This window comes from Carcharhinus amblyrhynchos, chromosome 28 (assembly GCF_965287045.1).
Source record: "Carcharhinus amblyrhynchos chromosome 28, sCarAmb.v2.hapA, whole genome shotgun sequence".
In the NCBI taxonomy this organism is placed as follows: Eukaryota; Metazoa; Chordata; class Chondrichthyes; order Carcharhiniformes; family Carcharhinidae; genus Carcharhinus; species Carcharhinus amblyrhynchos.
The window spans coordinates 21,259,312-21,280,424 of NC_137351.1; the positions used below are offsets into that span (position 1 = coordinate 21,259,312).

General features: G+C 39.0%; 1 protein-coding gene across 4 annotated transcripts in view; it reads left to right on the forward strand.

Annotated features, from left to right (window-relative positions):
• The window catches only part of znf280d (zinc finger protein 280D), a 116,256-nt gene that overhangs the window by 22,138 nt on the left and 73,005 nt on the right, over positions 1-21,113 (forward strand). For 3 of the 4 annotated variants that reach the window (XM_080214377.1, XM_080214381.1, XM_080214378.1), the window contains exons 2-4: positions 8,076-8,226; positions 20,495-20,587; positions 20,818-20,945. In XM_080214377.1, the coding sequence (XP_080070503.1) occupies positions 8,091-8,226; positions 20,495-20,587; positions 20,818-20,945 (357 nt within the window). In that variant the 5' untranslated portion in view covers positions 8,076-8,090. Of the gene's footprint in view, positions 1-8,075; positions 8,227-20,432; positions 20,588-20,817; positions 20,946-21,113 lie in introns of those variants that run through there. The other variant, XM_080214380.1, reaches the window with a different exon arrangement.

Consider the following 21,113-nt stretch of genomic DNA (forward strand, 5'->3'; position numbering starts at 1 on the left):
AGGAGCAGGAGTAGGCCATCTAGCCCTTCGAGCCTGCCCCGCCATTCAATAAGATCATGGCTGATCTGTCGTGGCTCAGTTCCACATTCCCGCCCTCTCCCCATAACCCTTAATCCCCTCGCTTATCAAAAACCCATCAACCCGCATCTTAAAAATATTTAGCGAGGCAGCCTCCACCACTTCAACAGGCAGAGAATTCCAGAGATTCACCACCCTTTGAGTGAAGAAGTTCCTCCTCAACTCTGTGCTAAACTGCCCTCCCTTTATCTTGAGGCTGTGCCCCCTAGTCCTACTGTCCTTTCTGAGCAAGAAGAGTCTCTCCACTTCTATCCTATCCATCCCATTCATCATCTTATACGTCTCAATGAGATCTCCCCTCATTCTTCTAAACTCTAACGAGTACAAGCCTAGTTTATTCAGCCTCTCCTCATAGCTCAACCCCCTCAACTCCTGTATCAGCCTAGTAAACCTCCTCTGCACTCCCTCCAAGACCAAAATATCCTTGCGTAAGTGCGGCGACCAAAACTGCACACAGTACTCCAGCTGCGGTCTCACCAGTGCCCTATACAGCTGCAGCAAGACCTCCCTACTTTTATATTCAATCCCCCCTCGCTATGAAGGCCAGCATCCCATTAGCCTTCCTGACCACCTGCTGCACCTGCAGGCTGGGTTTTTGTGACTCAAGCATAAGGACCCCGAGGTCCTTCTGCACCGTCGCCTGCTGCAGTTTTTCGCCACGTAAGTAATAGTCCTTCCTACCAAAGTGGACCACCTTGCACTTGCCAACATTAAATTCCATTTGCCAGTTCCTGGCCCATTCGCCCAGCCTATCTAGATCCTTCTGCAGACTCTCCACACCCTCCACGCAAATGTCTTCTGAAAATCGAAGTAGAGTCCACCCACTGATTCCACTTTTTCCACAGCACATGACTTCTTCAAAGCACTCCAATAAATTCGTCAAACATGATTTCCCCTGCGCAGAAGCACTAACTCTGCCTGATTACCTTGAATGTTTACAAGTGCCCTATTACGATATCTTTTGCTTCTAACATTTTCCCAGTGATGGATGTTAGGTAACTGGCCCGTAATTTCCTGCTTTCTGTTTCCCTCCCTTTTTGAATAAAGGGGTAACTTTTTTTATAATGGCACCTTCCCCCTGTGTACAAAATTTTGGAAATTTAAGCCAATACATCAGTTAGCTCATCAGCCACTTCTTTCAAGACCTTGGGCGATAGCCCATCCGGGATCTGTCAGACTGTAGAGCCAGCAATTTGCTCAGTACCACTTCTCTGGTGATTGTACTTTTCCTGAGTTTCCCCTTGCCTTCCATTTCCTGATTTACGGTTATTTCTGATGTGTTACTTGTGCCCTATCTTCTCATGAAGACTGATGCAAAATGCCTGTTTAATTCATCCACCATAGCCTTACTCTCCATTATCAGTTCCTTTGATGTACTTTCTATAGACTGAACTCTCATTTTGTTAATTTTTAAGTGTCTTTAGATAATAAAATCTATCTTTGTTACTGGCTAGCTTTCTCTCATAATCTAGTATTTCCCTCCTTATTAATCTTTTGATCATTGTTCCCTTTAATCTTTCTAATCTTCTGACCTGCCACTTGTCTTTGCACAAATATGTACCTCAATTTTAATACTGTCTAACTATTTGAGTTAACCATGGATGATGGGCCCTCTCTTGGGAATTTTTCTTTCTCATTGGAATGTGTCTCTTTTGTGTATTCTGAAATAGCCCTTACGTCAGCCACTGAATCTCTCAATCCATCCCTTAAGCATATTTGAATGTTCACTTTAGCCAACTTTGCTTTTATGACCTTGTAATTGCTGTTATTTAAGTTAAAATATTTGATGTTTGACACACTCTTCCTCCAACAGTGTAAAATTCAAACACATTATGATCGCTACTACCTAAGGGTGCATAACCATGAGGTTATCAATTAATCGTATTCCATTGCACAATACCAGGTCTAGTATAGCTTGCCTTCTGGTAGACTTCAGAATGTGTTTTTCTCACAAATTGTCCTGAAAGCATTCGATGAACTCCATCTCTGGTACCTTTGCCCATGTGATTTTTTTCCAATTTGTGTAGATTAAAGCTCTTCATGATTACTGTGGTACCTTTCTGACAAGTTCTCTATCTCTTCTCTTGTGCTCTGCCCTACAATTACGGAGTCTAGGCATCATTCCCACAAGTGACTCTTCTCTTCAGAATTTCTTTTTCCAACTGAAACTGCTTCTACATCCTGGTTTCCATAACTTAAGTGATCCGTCTAATGTGCTACTGCCATAATTAATTAAGAGTCACCCCTCCACAGTTTCTTAACTTTCTGTCCTTCTGAAATGTCACATACCTATCAGTATTCAGATCCTAGTCTGTTTCCTGTCGCCATGTGTCTGTCATGGCAATTGGATCCTGCATATTTCTGTTTGTGCTATTAACTTATCTGTTTTGTTTCTGTATGCCTTGTACATTCAGATACGGAGCTTTTTTGTATTTATTTTTGCAGCATCTACTTTTATCTGCTGATTTACTCATAGATTTATACTCTTCCTATAATGGTCTGTTTATTATTTTCCATATTCTTATCTTTGTCTCTTGCCTTGTCTCTCTGTTTTGGTATACCACATTTGACCCCTTGCCCCCACTATTCAATTTAAAACTCAGTTCATCCCCAGTTACGCCACTCACTAGAAGATCAGCCCCAGTGCAGTTCAGATACAGATGATCTCACTTTCCCCAATACTTATGCCAGTGCCCCACAAACTGGAACCTACTTCTCCCACACCAGTTGTTGCCAGGCATTCATTTATTTAATCCTCTTTGCGCAATGCCAATTTTCATTTGGGTCCAGGAATTATTAACTGAGGTTCTGCTTTTTAATTTGGTGTCTGGCTCTTCAGACTGACTAAACTGAATCTCCATCCTTGTCCTATCTTACATTGGTACCTACATGGACTGACCACTGGATGCTTCCCCCTCCCCGCCCCCAGCAAATTCCTTTTCGACCCTCAACAGGTCTTGAATCCTGGCACTGAGCAGACAGGGCCTTCTGGGCTCTAGCTCCTTCCAGTACATTTTTTTGCCTGCTTCCCCTTAAATGGCTTCCTGTACCACAGTGCTATGGTCAGTCACAATCTCCTGGCACAGCACATTCAAGACCAGAAGACTCTATCTTAAGGGGTGTGACAGCCTCAGAAAATAAAGCGTTCGGATAACTCTCTTGCAGCCATAAATACATGCTTAAGTGCACACAACAAGACACAATTGATGAGGTTTTGCTGCCAGGACATTGGTGCAAACTTGGTGCACAGAATTGGAGCTACGTCCATCTTCTCTTAGACAAATACTCAGTTCTGGCAAAGCTTTGAATCAGTTGAGAGCTGATCTAATTTTTTTCAGTCATGACATAGGACCTCTCGTTCACACCCGTTCTGTGTTACACCAATTGAGTGCTTTAATCCAATTAGGCTTGTTCACAGACACATCTAAGCTGCAGATGAAATGTGTAACAAGGTCCATGTACACCAACTCTGTTACATGACCAGACAGTGAATCACCCCCTGCAGTATGTCAGTGGAGAGTATGTCAACTTTTGGAATGGTTGATGCTGCATGAGAGAATTACAGTTGATCACACCATGAGACCCAAATGAAGAACAGCAGAGCATACAGCTGTCGGAGCATACCTCCGATGTGATATCTTTAGAACCAGATTACTTCCTCTGTGTATCATTTCATAACACACTGCATGTTACGGACGTGCTTTTTTGGAGGCAATTGCTACTTAAATATTAAGATACATACACAAGGCAAATAACACAGGATTAAAGTCGGGTACAATTTATAGAATTGTATATTGGTATCAGCTAAGTGTGGCAACATCGCCACAACTTTTTAGTGTTTCAGTGTTGGAATTGGGATACAAGAAGTGATTCTTGGGGATCAGGCCCTCTACCTCGCCAATGGGGAATAACCCAAACACTGAACTGTTATGTGTTTTGCTCAAATTTCTGTTTTTATTTCCAGCACAATTGTTTTTTAGCTTCTTCATTCCACTTCTTCCCCTTTTGCCTATGAAGATCTTTGAGCAGCTTCAGTGTAAAATTAATAGAAATTGTAAGACTTGTATTCATGCTTTTGCCATCCTCACAACAATGAAAAAGAATCCAGAAAGAATTAACAGATCCATTCCAGAGATGAATTTCTGACAGAATATGCTAGATGTAAATGGCAGTACTAGAATCCTCAGCGGAGGGTGCGTGGACCAACCTAGTTGCTACAGTTGCATTCGAGTGACCCAGGGATTAAGCAATATAGAGCCATAGTTTGACAATCATGGGGAAATTCTCATAAGATTTTGTGAAATATTTGCTGTGCAGGCTGAGGGTAAGCATGAGCACGAGTTCACTATCAGCAGCCTTAGGAATATTGACTAAATTAAAAATCTTCAATGTGCAAGTTGCCTTCACATAAAGGCATCAAAATGGGAAGACTGTCTTCAGTCGCAAAGGTTTCGCATATATACATCACATTGATCCAAAATGTGCTAAAGCACATCACATGCAATAAAGCGCAATTGCTGTTGTGTGGCAAAATGTGCGGCCATTTTCCATGCATCATAGCAGGGCAAGAAGCATGATATGAATGATTCATCATTCTGGTTTTTGGTTTTGGTCAAATAAATGTTTTGCAGTGTGTAGCGAGCTCTGCTGTTCTTGGTATGATGCCTTGGAATCCTTAAACATCTTCTGAACCACTGAAATAGGTGCATGTAACCATGACAAAGTATCTTATCAAAAATGGTGTCCTTCAGATTTGGTTTTTGTTTTTAATTATCAAATCGATGAGTATAGAGTGAAAAGAATTGTTTCTTGAGTGCTATACAGACAAGTTGATTACATGGCATTTTGCTCTCGTTGCACTGAAATAGCCACAATGAAAATTAACCCAAGTATGTTTTAGCACAAATTTAAATAAGTGATTGACTTCTATTTCACTGGCTTAGCCTTTAGCCTTTGGTTACATGTAATTTTGGATAAGCACAGATATCAAGAAATGGGATTGGTTCCTGCTGTAATAATATGCAATGGTGAAATAGAGTGTAAAGCAAAAAGTAAAGTTCATTTTTTAGTCACTAGGCTTACATGAACACTGTACTGAAGTTACTGTGAAATTCCCCTGCTGTCCTGGTGCAGTTAATTTGTTTCATGCTTTGGTTGGGGGGTGGAAAAGAGAATGTCTGGGGTGCATGGGGCCCTTAATTATGCTGGCTGCTTTGCTGAGGTGTTTGCACATCTCCTGTCTTGTGCGCATTCTATTTTACTTAAACTTCAAAGTTTGAGAAAGCATAAATGATTTCGTCTTTTTTGTACCTTTTTGTAATTTGGCCTCTTAACAAGGATGCAATTTTATAGCAGCTTTTTGATTTGATTTATTATTCTCGCATGTATTAGTATACAGTGAGAAGTATTGTTTCTTCTATGCTGTACAGACAAAGTATACCATTCATAGAGAAGGAAACAAGAGAGTGCAGAATGTAGTGATACTGTCATAGCTAGGGTATAGAGAAAGATCAGCTTAATGCAAGGAAGATCCATTCAAAAGTCTGACAGCAACACAAAAGAACTTGTTCTTGAGTTGGTTGATATGTGACCTCAGACTTTTGTATCTTTTTCCCGAAGGAAGAAGGTGGAAGAGCGAATGTCCAGGGTGCATGGTGTCCTTAATTATGCTGGCTGCTTTGCTGAGCCAGTGGGAAGTGTAGATAGAGTCAATGGTTGGGAGGCTGGTTTGTGTGATGGATTGGGCTACATTCGTGACCTTTTGTAGTTTCTTGCAGTCTTGGGCAGAGCAGGAGCCATACCAAGCTGTGATACAACCAGAAAGAATGCTTTCTATGATGCATCTGTAAATGTTGGTGGGAGTCATAGCAGAAATTTGCAGAACGTTTCTTGAATTTCTTTCCAGTTGTCTAAAGTGAGAACTTGTTCCATGGACAGGTAATTCAGTATTGGCCTTTTGGGTACTAGTTGATTTGAATACAGCTTTGCCTTTTCTGCTAAACATCAGGGCTATGCCCCACATACCAGAGTTCCTGTGAGCATTGCTCTGATAGTAATGAAATATCTGTAACTTCACATTTCACACTTCAGATCTTTGGTTTGCATTAAATCTACACATAATGTTAAAGATCAAATGTCACATTTATCTCAGTTGAAATGTGGTTTGGCAAAAGTCCCACAGAAAAGAAAGGTAGGTTGCATTTCAAATGTGTTCTAACTGCCATTTTAATTTTTGTCCAGCTGAATATTACAGTTGTATAAAGAACAGAATATGTTATCCCCCAATAGATGGTTATGTATTGTGGTATCTCAGTTTTGATTTTGCCCTTTTCATGGTTTTATTGTGTGTTGGAGATTTGGGGGTTCACTCTTCTCTTTTCCAGATGTATTTATTTCTGACCTTTATTTCTATTTGTAATCTGCACACAATATGATGAGCCTTATCTTGGATACCTTAATGTGTGAAGATAAAGCTTGAGAAGTTTGAGTAAATTTCCTCCATCCATCTGTGGCCTTTAGAACAATCATATTTTTATTTAATGTAAATGTACCTTTTGTTGTGGTGATTGTTAGAATAAGAGCAATGAGATGCAGATGAGTCGACATGAGGCTGCCGTATAGCCTTCCAACGAAAGTTAGCCTATTCCAATTAGCCTGAGCCTAATCATGTTGTTTGGCTTTGCAGGATACAAATGAGACTGTTTGCTGTTCAGCTCCACAGCCACAAATGTATATGGTTGTCCCCATGCTATATTACCTGAACTGTCACAGTTCTAGCTTCTCACAGCTGATATTGGGATGCAGTGATCTCAACATGCAGGGAAGCAGCTGAAGTTGTTAGTGCTTTCACAACTTGCATGAAAGTTCCTTGACTGCTCAGTGCAGTGCAAAGAATGAATGAACTTGCACTTCATGTAGCATCTTTTCAATCTTCAGGGTGTCCTAAATAGTTTGCTTTGAAATCAAGGGCAACTAATTTTGCCGAATTGAGATCTAACAAACATCAGTAGTATAAATTGACTAATGTTTTGGTGATGTGGTTGAGGGATCGTTTTTGACCAGGGCACCTCAGGAACTCGCCTGCTCTTTACTGTAGTATCTGGAGCTTCATGTGATGTAAAGAACTTGGAAAACAAGGCATCTTTGACAAGACAGTACAGCCTTAATACTACACCAATGTATTGTGTTGCAGGAACTATTCATCATTTTAAAATGGCTCTCACTGCCATTTGCAGCTTGGGCAGCACACTGGCACAGCAGTGTGAGCATTGTTGTCTGACCACCAGGAACCGGGGTTCTGTTCTTGGCTTGGGTCACTGTGTGGAGTCTTCACGTTCTCCTGCATTGGTTTCCTCCAGGTGCTTTGGTTTCATCCAACAGTCTGAAAGACGTGCTGGTTAGGTGCATTGGCCATGATAAATTCTCCCTTGGTGTACCCAAACAAGCGCTGGAGTGTGGCGACATGGGGATTTTCAGTCATTTCATTGCAGTGTTAATGTAAGCTGACTTATGATGAATAAATAATACACTTGAAAAATGAACTTGATTTGCTGAAGTGTAATTTTACTTCACTAAACAATTGAAGAAGCTCAATATTTGTGACACACCAACGTCTGAAGGGTTTCAGAACATGGTGAACTGATAACTGGGGTGGTGATAAAACTTGTCCTGATCATTTTATTTGTGTAGGTTTTTTATGACAGTTGGATTAACTGACAGCACTTTGTTTTTGTTGAGATGATAGTAATGGATCCAAGTAATTCTTTCCTTTTGCATAAGGACTGAGACTATGACTGCTAATCTGATTTGTTGCGGATACGCACAGCATAGCACAATTTAAAGGAGGCCATTGTAGAAATTGCTTTGGTTTCTCTTTCAAATTAGTTGGCATCATTAATTTTTGGAAGTGAAAATTTTCAAGTATCTCTTTATAATTGTAATGACTTTTGAACAATTTTTTAAGTGAAGCAAACTTTTTCCTTCTGCCTTAAAATCAGGACTGAAGCACCAGAATGGCAGGACTATTTATGGAATGTGAAGAGGAGGAGTTGGAGCCTTGGCAGAAAGGGAATAAAGACGATGAAGATGATGATGATGAGCCCATTTTTGTGGGAGAAATATCAAGCTCCAAAACCTCCAGTTACTCAAGTATGACGTACATTTTGTTTCTTTAGGATTAATTGAGATTCCAGGCCAGTACAGTCCTTTTAAATAAATATAAGTTATTTGCCATAAATGTGTTCCATGGAATTGAACATAACTTTCTGTTCCTGGGTGAGTGAGTGTTCAGTCAAGTGAATGATCATTTAAACAGGTTGATATCCAATTAGTTCCAAAATTGAATTCTTGCCTGTTCAGCATTTTGTACTTGAATGGTAAGCAGTGTGACAAACCACTTGATGGAATTGCAGAACAAATTCTTTGCAATTTTTTTTAAAGGCAAGAATATTGGCACTGGGTCACATTGTTTTAATTGCAGTTCAATTAAAGTAATTACAATTGACGTGTTTATGTAGAAGGATTAAATAACTTTATGGATGTTGCTATTTTCTGTTCTAAATGTATAACTTGGTTATTTCAAACTTAGTCTAATATTGTAACAATTCAATTCTGCAGTCAAGATAAATTTGTTGTAATTGCCAGTTGACTTTTGAACCCCATGACATCTTCAGATGAAAGTTTATTTTTCTTTCCTCGCCTGGTATGAATGATTTCTATCAAGGTGGAGAAAACTACATGTAATCAGACTTCACAACTCCTGCCTTATTCTGTCAAACTTGAGCATCCCATCTAACTCTCCTTACCTGTTTTATTAACTAAGTTGATTTGCATCCATTATGTGATAGAACAAAAAATGATATCAAATATTTTCTGTTAAACTGATTATCTTGCACTAAAAAGTGGGGAAAAATGGTCTAATCATTAAATCACCCAGTTTAAAACTTGGCTATTTTTGCCTTGAGGGAGTGTAAAGTCGTCAAATTGCTATATTAATTCTTTTACTAATAGTTTTTTAACGTGCAATATTAAATCATGCTTTTGACAATGATAACACTGTTGTCCTTTTATTCTTTGATAGCATTGACATTTCACAGTTGGATTTGGGGATCCCTGGATGTATACATAGTTGCAGAGATCCCCAAAGAGAGTGTGAAAATCGGGTGTTGTCAAAAGATGGAAACATTACCTAATCAATAGTGAGCAACTGCTTCTTAAAAAAAAAGTCAATTTTCCTTTTAAATTAAAATTCTGGGAGAAACTGCACCGAGGAACTTGCTGCTTTTTATTTTAGAAATCATGTAACAACATTCCTGCACACAAGAGTGAACTTCTACTGTTCCTTGAGCTTTCTTCATGATTTCCCTGCCTTATTAATCTGAGCTTGTCCTACCTCTGTTTTCAGTCTACCACATTTAAGGGACCAAATTTGCAGCTGCATAAATGAAACTGGAAGTTTATGCAGTTTGGTTGTTGTTCTGAAATCTCCCTTGTCAAAAGAAATAGTCTAGTTTACCTGTAATAAATGCCAAATCTATTAAATGGGCTAGTTTCAGGTCGTCATTTGACATATTTGGAATAGTAATTCTGATTTGCTTGGCAGTGGGTATTAAACAATACTGCGTAAGTTGCTGTGTTTCTACTGCTTTCACACTGTCTAATCTTATTTGTCATCAGAAGGAGAACTGTTGTAAATTTAAATTCCTGATTAAATCCTAATTTCAATCACAATCTTTTCATTTTCTTGGTCTCGATCATAAGCTTGTTGCATTTCAATTTCTTGGCCCTAGACCAGATCTTTGTGCCAGCCATGATATTATTTCTGAAGGCATTCAGCAACAATATTTTTATACAACCAGATCTCTTTTGGAGTAAAATTCGGGTCGCTATTTGATAAAAATGATATAATTTCTGTTAGAAGTAGTTTAGAGAAGCTTCACTCAGAGATAATATCCATGGGACACCATTTAAGAATGAGGTCTCCTGTTGGCGATAAAGAAAATTTCTTTGGCCATTTGTATTTGATGTTCTGTTCCCCATATGGCCTGCTCCTGCTCCTAGATCCCAAGTAGTTGCACCCCTTCTTGTCTTTGGCTCTCCCACTTCCTCCTTTCCCTTTGCCCAAATGCCTATTTGCCTTGTACAACTGCGATAAGACAACACATAGCAGTTTCTGAATCCCAAAAGATGGTAAGATAATTTCTGCAATGTTGGGTAGTTTGGGCATCCTAAAGCTTGTTTGATTTGAAGGAAAATGAGTGAGTGTAAAATGTGCAGGAAACAAGAGGCAGGCATACTAAGAGAACATGTGAAAGATAGAGGAAATTTCTTCACAAACAGTGAGAGAACTGCAGGTATGGATGGAAGTCAGCAATTTAAAAACAAAGTTTTTGAGTAACAGAGAAAAGGGGAGTTAGTGGTAACAGTAAATTCTTTTAAGAGAATTTGGGGAAACATCATGATTGGAGAGCACATATCCAAACAAGGAATTTGACAGAGGACAAAGGTAAATGTACATGAAAAATGTTAGAGCGGAAGACAAATAAGACATCATTTCGTTTTGTTGGGAACACCATTGGAGAACAACTTATTTAAAAAATATCTTTGACTAAGCCTGACTATCAAATGTAGCAGAAGTGTTTGTACGGTGTACAAATACAGCCTTCGGTGTCGACTCAAGTAACTGGAAGGATCTGAAAATAGGTGACATTTGAAGCTGGTGCCCTAGGTTGCGATTGGAATAAAACCCTTCAATTTGTTTTTCATAATTAATTTTCTGTATTGTATATACATCCGGCACCTGTCCATTCATGAATTTCCTGGTACCTGTATAACAGTAGCTTAGTCAGGAGAAGCAAGCATGTATGCCTCCTTCAATGGGTAACTGGAACTCCCAAGCATACAATTATAAAATGTTAAAGCTTTTAAAGTAGTGACACTTCTAATTAAAAGCCAAAGAAATCCAGTGAGGCTGATAGAAATAGATAACAAAGATCAGACAGGGAGGAGTTGCTGAGTCTAGTTTTTAAATTGTTTCCAGTTTACTTAAATGACCTAGATGTCTGTACTAACAGTACACTGATCAGATTTGCAGTTAATACTGAAGTAGTAGCAGTGGAGACAGCTGAACTAGCTCAATGGGAAATTGATTGTCAGTTTGCCTTCTCTATTAACCTCAGTGGAGAATCCAAAAGAAATAACAAATTGAATTTAATACTCAAATATGACATGTTACATGCTTAGTGAAAAATAGAGTATCGTTTGGACAGGGAGACTGGAAGTTTAGTTTACAGTCTCCTATACCTAACAAGATCTTTCACTTCTTTGCAACTTGGGTCCATGATGGCTGCATCCTTTTCAATATATTGTGATATGTTAGACTTTGTCCTCCAAATGGAATTTAGTTTTTTTCCCATCCATCTTTCCTGGGATGTGGGTGTTGCTGGCAAGCCAAAATTTCTTGCCCATTCCTAATTGACCTTGAACTGAGTGTCGTCTTATGCTATCTCAGAGAGCAATTAAGTCAACCACATTACTGGTCTGAAGTTAGATGTAAGTCACACCAGATAAGGATGCAGATTCCTTCCCAAAACAACATTAGTCAGATAGATGGGTTTTCATGACAATCAGTGGTTTTGTGGTCCTGAAATTAGCTTTCACTTCCATATTTTATAGATTGAAGTTAAAATTCACAGTCTGCCATGCTGCAATTTGAACTTTTGTCCTTTGAACATGAGTAGAAAGTAGAAATTGGATTATCAGTCCAGTGACTACAGTGCAGTTTCCCCTATTTGAGACCTGACTTATTTCTGCCACAGAGTATGTGGCCAACCACCAAAACCATCTTCTCTTTCACTATGATACCCATTGTTAGCTGATCTGTGGAATGCAATGCAATGGTAACCACTTTACATAGTAAAGAATCCTGAGGCACTTGATGACACATGTTCCATGCAAAATTTAAGATGCAGCCACATGAGAGATTAGAACAGATGATTGAAATCGCAGAGTTGGGTTTTCAGGAGTATTTCACTAAGCGGAGAGAAGTAGAGGCAGGACTTAATGTGTTTGGTAACACACTAGCATGTGGTCTGCAGTTATGGGCTGAAAGAAATTGGGAATACCCAAGATTTCTGAATTGCAGGAATACAGTTCTTGGGAGAATTGTAGGAAATTAGATAGAAAGGGATGAATGCATGGAAGGATTTAGAGCACAAGGATGAGAATTTCTAATTTGAGACATTGCTATGCAGGGGACCATTTTAGGTAATTGAGTTTGAGTGATGGAGGTGGAGTGGTAATATCTCATGTGGCTGCATCTTAAATTTTGCGTCCCTTTCTCTCCCCTCCTTACTCTATTTTGGATGAGCAATGCCTTGTTTCAGTGTCTGTATTAGAGACGTATCCTTGGCAAAGATGATGGTTTTCATTGTCTTGTGATCAGTCTAGGAAGCTGCTTGGGGAACTTTTCTTTCTTAGCGGGAGATATTCCCTAATCAGTAAATTTCTTATGATTTCAAAGTTGTTATACTATGCTTTCTTAAAACATTTAGACAAAGCTGCACTTGCTCACAAAGAATCATCTAATTCTATCCAATTTGGTACCTCCTATGGCTCAATCACTTGCAAAGTCTAAGTCTGACAGCTCACTACTTGTTCAATCAATGCAGTATTTTCAGCAACAGCCACTACTGTTTTCATCACAATGTTGATGACGTTACAGAAATGGAGTGAAGATTGTATGCACCCTTAGCCTTCATCAGGAGCATTTTTAAGCAATGGTCTCCTTTTCCTCTGTCCTGATGCAGCATGCAGATTCATCATTGAAAATTTTTATTAAAGTAACAAGATTTGCTAGAATGCCATAGTTTCTCATCCAGATGGCTTCCCTATGAAACCTGTCAAACCATTTTGTAAAGTCAGTGGTGTCAGTTTTTATCTTGCAACAAACTTTTGGACCTCTGGTGTTTCTAACTGTTCCTCATTCTGAGCTGTTCATCTGCAACTTCTCATGATTCTGACAAAAAGTCCTTGACCTGAAGCGTTGACTCTAATGTTCTACTTCCACAGTGGTGCTTGACTTGCTGAATGCTTTCAAAAAATCTCATTTTATTTGTGATAGGATGTACAAATTTGAGTATTGTAATATTAAGTACAGTAAATTGAGACTGAACTACTTATTTAGCCAATCCATCAACATTAATTTTATTAGGCAGAAAGAATTATTACAACCTAAAATGCTGATTAGGCCTGGGAACTTTTTCTTCCCATACAGTCATCTATCCATGGTTTTATTTTGGCAGCTTGACGTGGAAGCTGTTTTGATAAAACGTGATTTCGGCTCACTCTGTAGTTGAATGATTTTCTGTGCTGTGTTGGTCCTATTGTAAAGTAAACTCTGCTGTAAGATTTCCTATGGGGACAAATTCATAGTCAGTGAACTGTAAAGAAAATGTTTGATATATTGCCAAAATGATAACAATTCCATGTTATCGGCAAAATTTGACATCAGTCTGCACAGAGCTTCACTACTTCCACAGGTACAAAATACAGAATTTCCCTGAGGAAACTGCTAGTAGTGTAAGTGAAACCCCCCCCCGAGTGTTGACTTGCTGGGTTTGAACAGCTATGCCACATAAAAGATCAAGGCTAGTTAAGAGCTGATGCTGGCATTTCATTTCTGCTTATGAAATTAACTCTTGGGTGGCTTTGCTGATGTGTAACATATTTAATGACCAATTTCTGTTAGCCGTGGTCCAATATAAACTCAGCTGAAGTACGGATTTTAAAAAAGTAGCTTTTTTTTTCCCCAACTCGTCCTTCACCTTCATTGCTGTTGATATCCTTTGTGCTGCTTGTGTTGCCAAAGCTATGTAATGGTGGACATTTGAGATTTTCATTGTCCATTTAATTTGTAAAACATAGTAAAATAATCATTTACAAAGGATTTTGTCTTTGCCAGTGTGGATTATTTGAAATGAAAACATTTTGAACTATAAGATATGAGGGTAAAGTCCAAAGATGTGCAGGTTAGGCGATTTGGTCATGCTAAAATTGCCCATTTGGTGTCCCAAGGTATTTAAATTATTGGATAAATACGTAGGGCTACAGGGATTGGGCAAGAGCTGGGATTGGGTAAGATGCTAGAGTGGAGAGTTGGCGCAGCCAAATGGCCTCATTCTGCACTATAGTGATGCTACAGATGCAAAACTATTAATGGTATTAGCTGTGGGATTACTGAAGTAATGAATATCGTAGAATCCCTATACTGCAGAAGGAGGCCATTTGGCCCATTGAGTCTGCACCAACTCTGCAACAAAGCTTTCCTACCCAGGCTCTATCCCTGTAACCCCACATATTTAACCCTCTAATTCCAGTAACATATACATCTTGGGACCCTGAGGGACAATTTGCTGTGGCCAACCTGCACACTTTTGAACTGGGGACTGGGGCACCTGGAGGAAATCCACGCTCTTCACTTTAAACTCCTTGATGCCAAATTTTTATACTCTTTTTATTGTGAACCCGCCTGATTAATGGTTTGTTTTCCATGTTATGCAGTTGTAGATGATGAACCTGTAGAAAATATCATACTTTATAAAGGCAAACCAGTAAACAAAAGAGAAACTGTACTGTGAAGGTGATAATCAGTGTCAGAATGGAACAAAAGTATAGAACAAATGAGGCAAAAAGCAGAGAAGAACTTTGAGTGTGCATGCCAAAGACACAAAAGGAATTTTACATGGCTCAGAATATATCCCAAAATAAGGTTCGACAATGCACCCTTTAGTGCAGATTTCGGCAATACGTTATCTATTTAAAAGCCAAATTCCTTACAGTACTAGATTGAAAGAAGAGGCTTGTAATGATCTCTAGAATTGTATGCCTGAAGGTTGGTTTGTTTTATAATACAGCAAAAGATGAGCACAAGTTTGAAGAGAATAAGACTGAGTTTGAGTTAGCAAGAGACATAAAAACAATTTCCTATAAGTAGGAAGAGATTGCTAAAGTATGGGTCCTTCAGAAGCCAAGACACAGATTATAACTGAGAATGAATAAATGGCAAAGCCATAAAATCAATACTGAATATTTATCTTAACAATAGATGACACAATTCTGGAAGTAATGGTGAACCAAGGCTCCAGCAAAAATGAGGAATTTGAGGATATTATTAGTAAACCAATGGTACTCAAGATATTAATGACACTGAGTTGACAAATCTCTTGGGTTTGATGCCTGCATCTTATGACTTGATGTGCAATGGCTATAGGGATGCAGGATTGGTTTTGATTTACTTGAATTCCCTAGATTTGAGCATAGTTCCCATGGTTGAAAGGTAGCAAAATAACTGTTAATCAAGAAAGGATGGAGAGATAAAACAGGACTATAGCCAGTTAGTCTGCCAACTTATGTAGGAAAACCGTCGAATCTCTTATTAGGGATGTGGTAAGAGGGCATTTGGCTAATAGTAATATGATTTGGGAGAGTAAATAGAATAGTGGGAGGGAAGTTGCATTTGACAAACTTAACCTTTTGAGGAACAACAAGTTGGCATTTATATTAACAACTTCGATGAGGGGACTGATCATAAAGCCTCTAAGTTTGCTGATAACCTTTTGTGATTTATGTAAATGTTTTGTGATGTCAAGTAATTTGGAAAGCATATTCTCTATGAGCCTTTTATGACCAAGGGGTTGGAGTAATTGGGGTCTGAGTTCAGTATTGGGCCTTAATGAGACTACACCGGGAGTAGTGTGTGCAGTTTTGGTCTCTTCCAAAGAATAGGTTCAGATTGTTTGTCTTGGAGCGAATGCAATGAGACTTTGATCAATTGAGCCAGTGGGCTGACGAATGGCAGATGGAGTTTAATTTGGACAAATGCGAGGTGATGCATTTTGGTGGATTGAACCAGGGCAGGATTTACTCAGATTATAGGGCACTGGGGAGAGTTACAGAACAAAAAGATCTAGGGTTACATTTCATAGCTCCGTGAAAGTGGAGTCACAGGTGGACAGAGTGGTGAAGAAAGCATTCAGCATGCTTGGTTTCATCAGTCAGAACATTGAGTACAGGAGTTGGGACATCTTGTTGAACTTGTACAAGACATTGGTAAGGCAATACTTGGAATACTGTGTGCAATTCTGGTCATACTATTATAGAAGAGATATTATTAAACTAGAAAGAGCGCAGAAAAGATTTACTAGGATGCTACCGGGACTTGATGGATTGAGTTATAAGGAGAGGCTGAATAGACTGGGACTTGTTTCTCTGGAGTGTAGGAGGCTGAGGGATGACCTTAGAGAGGTCTATAAAATAATGAGGGGCGTAGATAGCTAGATAGTCAGTATCTTTTCCCAAAGGTAGGGGAGTCTAAAACTAGAGGACGTAAGTTTAAGGTGAGAGGGGAGAGATACAAAAGTGTCCAGAGGGGCAATTTTTTCACCCACAAGGTGGTGAGTGTCTAGAACAAGCTGCCAGAGGTAGTAGTAAAGGTGGGTACAATTTTGTTATATGGGTACAATGGATTTGGAGGGATGTGGGCCAAATGTGGGCAATTGGAATTAGCTTAATGGCTTTAAAAAGAAGGGGCAACATGGACAAGTTGGGCTGAAGGGCCTATTTCCATGCTGTAAACCTCTATGACTAAGTGCATTGATTCCCAGCTTAAGGCATTTGTTGTAAGAGGTAGTAGGCTAGGTTGATATTCCATAGAATTTAGAAGATTGCGAACTGATTTCATTGAAACAATAATTTTTGAGGAACTTGAAAGGGAATTCGGAGCAAGAAGGAGTAGCCCATTTGGCCTATTGAGACTGCTCTATTTTTCAATTGGATAATTGCTGATCATCTATCTCAACAGCACTTTGTCATGCTATTCCCATATCCCTTGATGCGATTCGTAATCAGAGGTCGAATAATTTCTGTCTTGAACATGCTCTGAGTTTCCACAGCCCTTTGGGGTAGGGAATTTCCAAGATTCATCATCATGAAGAAATTCCTTCTTGTCTGTCTTAAGTGGCCTCTTGCATATTTGGGGACTGTGTCCCCGGGTTCTAGACTCAGTAGCCGGGGCAAACATCCTATCCATTGTCTACCTTGTCACACCCTGTTAGAATTTTAAGTTTCAATGAGATCACGTCTTCAAAACTCCAGAGAATACAGGCCCAGTTTAGTCAATCCCTCCATAAAATAACTCGCTATCTCAGGGATTATTCTGGTGAACCTTGGCACTCCCTCTGGCAAATATATGCAAAAGGTGTGATCTCACCAATACTCTCTACACTTGCAACAAATCATCTTTATTCTTGTGCTCAAATCCTCTTGCAATAGGCCATTTGCCTTCCGAATTGCTTGCCGCACCTGCATGTAAACTGTTCATTATTCATGAACAAAGGCATCCAGATGCCTTTAGACATGAGTGTTTTTTTAATCACTCACCATTTAAAAAATACAACTGCATTAAAAGCAGTTCAGAGAAGATTCACTCAAATGATCACTGGAAAGAGGGGGTTATGTTCTGAGGAAACTCCAAGTCCATTGGAGTTTGCAGAAATGAAAGGTGCCCTTACTGAAACATGATCCTGAGGAGATTTGACAGAGTGGATGCTGAAAGGATGTTTTTCCTTGTGGGTGAGACCAGAACGAAGGCACACAGTTTAACAATAAAGCCTCTTCCATTTAAGATGGAGGTGAGAAGATTTTTTTTGAGGAATACTCTTCCCCAGAGAATAGCAGAAGCAGAGTTGTTGAATATTTTTAAAGCAGAGATAAATACATTCTTGACTAACAAGGAGGTCGATAAGTTCGTAGTATTAAGGCCACAGTCAGCCCAAATGGTTGTGAACGTTTCGTTGTTGTGTTCAAGACAGATCAACAGATTTCTGGATGCGAAGGGAATTGAGGGTCTTATTGATACTGTAGGAAGATGGACTTGAGGTAAAAGATCAATCATGACCACCATCAGTAGTGGAGCATGCTCTAAGAGCTGAATAGCCTATGTAAGCCACTCTCATTCCAAAATGTTGAGCTTCATGGTGCCAGACTTAGCTGCGTTTTCATATAACCAATTATGGTTTAGCTGAGTGGTGGTGTGGGGGAGAAGGACCAACTTAAAATGTTGCAATGTTATATTCCCCTGATCTATCCATTATCTTATTTAAATTAAGTTAGATTAAACACAGTCAGCATATCTAAACCTGATATCAATTCAGTGAATGATGGTCACCATTGTTGCATAAAACTCTTGTCTTCTAAATTTGGTCATGGTATGCTTAAATTTTGCTTGAGCTCATGACGAAACACCTGTGCTGAATGGTTGCAGTGTTCAGAAGAAGATAGTTGAGCACAATGAGCCAAAAGATACAGATATAGGCCCACTTCAGAATGTGGAATTTATTTGAAACTGGAAATAGGAATCTCTCGAGTCCCTTGATTCAAAGATTTTGCAGCTGCTTTTACATGAAAATTTGGACCATTATATATGAGCACTTGATAAAGTTCATTGTACAAGAGGCTCTAGCTGCAACCCAAACAGGAGTCAATTTTCTAAAGGTGTAGTCTCTAGAGTTCCCAGTAGAGGCTGCTTTTACACATATACTCTGAAGTGGTAGCTCCTTAATGGGAATGGTTAAGAGTCGGAGAGAAAGGTGATTTTAAAAAAAAACGTAGGTTTGACAGCCATGTTCTAGTTAAAAGAAAAACATTTCACCTAAACCTGCTGAACCTCCTAATGGTTTCCTGGTTTCATAGCGTATTCTTATAAACTTTTATGTATCAACTGTATCTCAGCCCTGGATTTCATATTATCTCAGTAAGACGTTATACTATAGGAAAATGCTTTGCTACAAGATTCCTCATGGTTGACATGCTGATAAACTGGAGCGAGCACTGATCTACAAGTAGAAAATGGAGCAGTCAATTTGCCATGTCAGTTGATTTGAAATGAGGGCAATGAAGCTACAACTGCAATACTAACAGATCATAGTCAAGGCAAAATTAACACAGTAAGAAGCCTCACAACACCAGGTTAAAGTTCAACAGGTTTATTTGGTAGCAAAAGCCATGAGCTTTTGGAGCGCTTGCTGCTCCTTTGTCAGTTAAGTGGTCTGACGAAGGAGTAGCAAGCGCTGTGAAAACCAGTGGCTTTTGCTACCAAATAAACCTGTTGGACTTTAACCTGGTTGTGAGGCTTCTTACTGTGTTTACCCCCAGTTCAACACTAGCATCTCCATAGCAAAATTAATAAGCAGAGTGGAGAGAAAAGATGCCCCTGTTCTTTTTAAACAGGATATAAACTTATCTGTATGGTCATGTTGGGGGCATCACATATTTTGACTCTTTTTAACTGCTGCAGATAATATGGCAGCAGTTTTCTTGTCATCTAAGTTGTGCTCTATGACTGAAAAATCCATCCAAAAGTACTTCAGGGTGCTTTGAGGGATTGTAGTGTGTGCAGAGAAGTTGTGTGTCATTTTAGATAATCATATGCCTCAATGCCCTAACTCCAAAACAGAAAAGAAAAACTTACCCTGAAGACAGTTGGTCTTTTCTTGGACGTGAAGATTTCTGTAATTTTGTCCTGATTGGACTTAATTTACTTAACACAAGCTAACTTAATCGCAAACCTATTCAAAGATGAGCATTTTAAGTTAGTTGTTTTAGTCACTGCATTATTGGCTTAGCTTTGAATTGTGAAGTTATATGATTAGAAAGTCTACTATACAAGTCAGAATTGGAACACCATTTTCACTGTGCGTCACAAACAGCAATTTATGAAGGTTGAACTTAGGAGTAGAGGCAGATCAATCACTAAATATCATACCAAAAGGGTGATTAAGTGCATCTTAAATCGTTACCATTCTTCAGTAATGAATAAGCCAAAGAAAGTATGGACAAAGGATTTTGCATTTGCTGTGCAGCAACTTCCAATAAGATCCCAATTGATAATGTATGGGAAGCTACTGGAAGGAACACAATTTGTCAAACTTAAGTAGGTTTAACTGCAGCACACAAGATTATTTTTGAAAAAAATGCTACTTCTGTTACAGCTTTTGTGTAGAGTGTTTCCCTTCCTAAACTTGTCCCCCAGTGGATAGACAATGTGTGATGAAGAAGATGAATAATTTAACCTTATCAAAGCTAATCATCCTGTTCAAATGATCGCCAACTCTGCAGAGAGCAATTAGTTTCTGGAAGTTCACGATAAATATTTGAATGTGGGTAACTGAGCCATTCAAAACCACCCTCTTTTTAAAATTTGTTGAAACTTGCTTTACTTTCAGATCCTATGAGAAAATCAGTAAAGATGCAACAAATGTTTGAAGGATAATCGTTTGTCATATTTTGATATTTTGCAGACCCTTCAAATTTTCTCCTTAAAAGATTGCTGATCTTATTTCTATCTTCATTTGCTGATAAGGTAATAAAGCAGGAGACACAAATTTTAATTTGACATCGAGAGGGGCAATGCAAAATGGACTTGGCAGAGGCACGACGATCTCCTTTAGCAGTGGTAAGAAATACCAGTGACTTTTCTTCTGGTGTCTTTTAGTTACTGTTACAGATTAGTTCTGTGACAGTATTTGGAATTAGATTTGTTTAATTTAGAATAACAGTAGCGTTCAAGAAGAAAAATGAATGCCTCAACTAAGTGATGATTTGTAAAACCTTTGGGAAGTCATCTTTTTTCCAAGCCCATCCAATGCTGTGCAAAGTTTAAAAAAAACTTTGTTTCTGTAATAGGTGCATCTCCAACAATTCAATCGGTCAGCCAACAGACTGCTCCATCAAATACTGGTACAATGGGTGTGTATCAGCCAGGACCGCAAGCTATGCCTGCTGCATTAACACAGCCAGTGGTCTTAACACAGGTAATAACAAAGTGGTGTAATCTTGTTTACTGGTGTTGAACTTGGCTGATCCCTGTCTAAATGTTGGAACAATATGTTTTTTTAAATGTTTTGAAGGATTCTGTTGAATCTTAGTTTAATCCCGTGAGATTAAGATCAAGAATTTGCATAAAGTTGGAAGCTCTAACA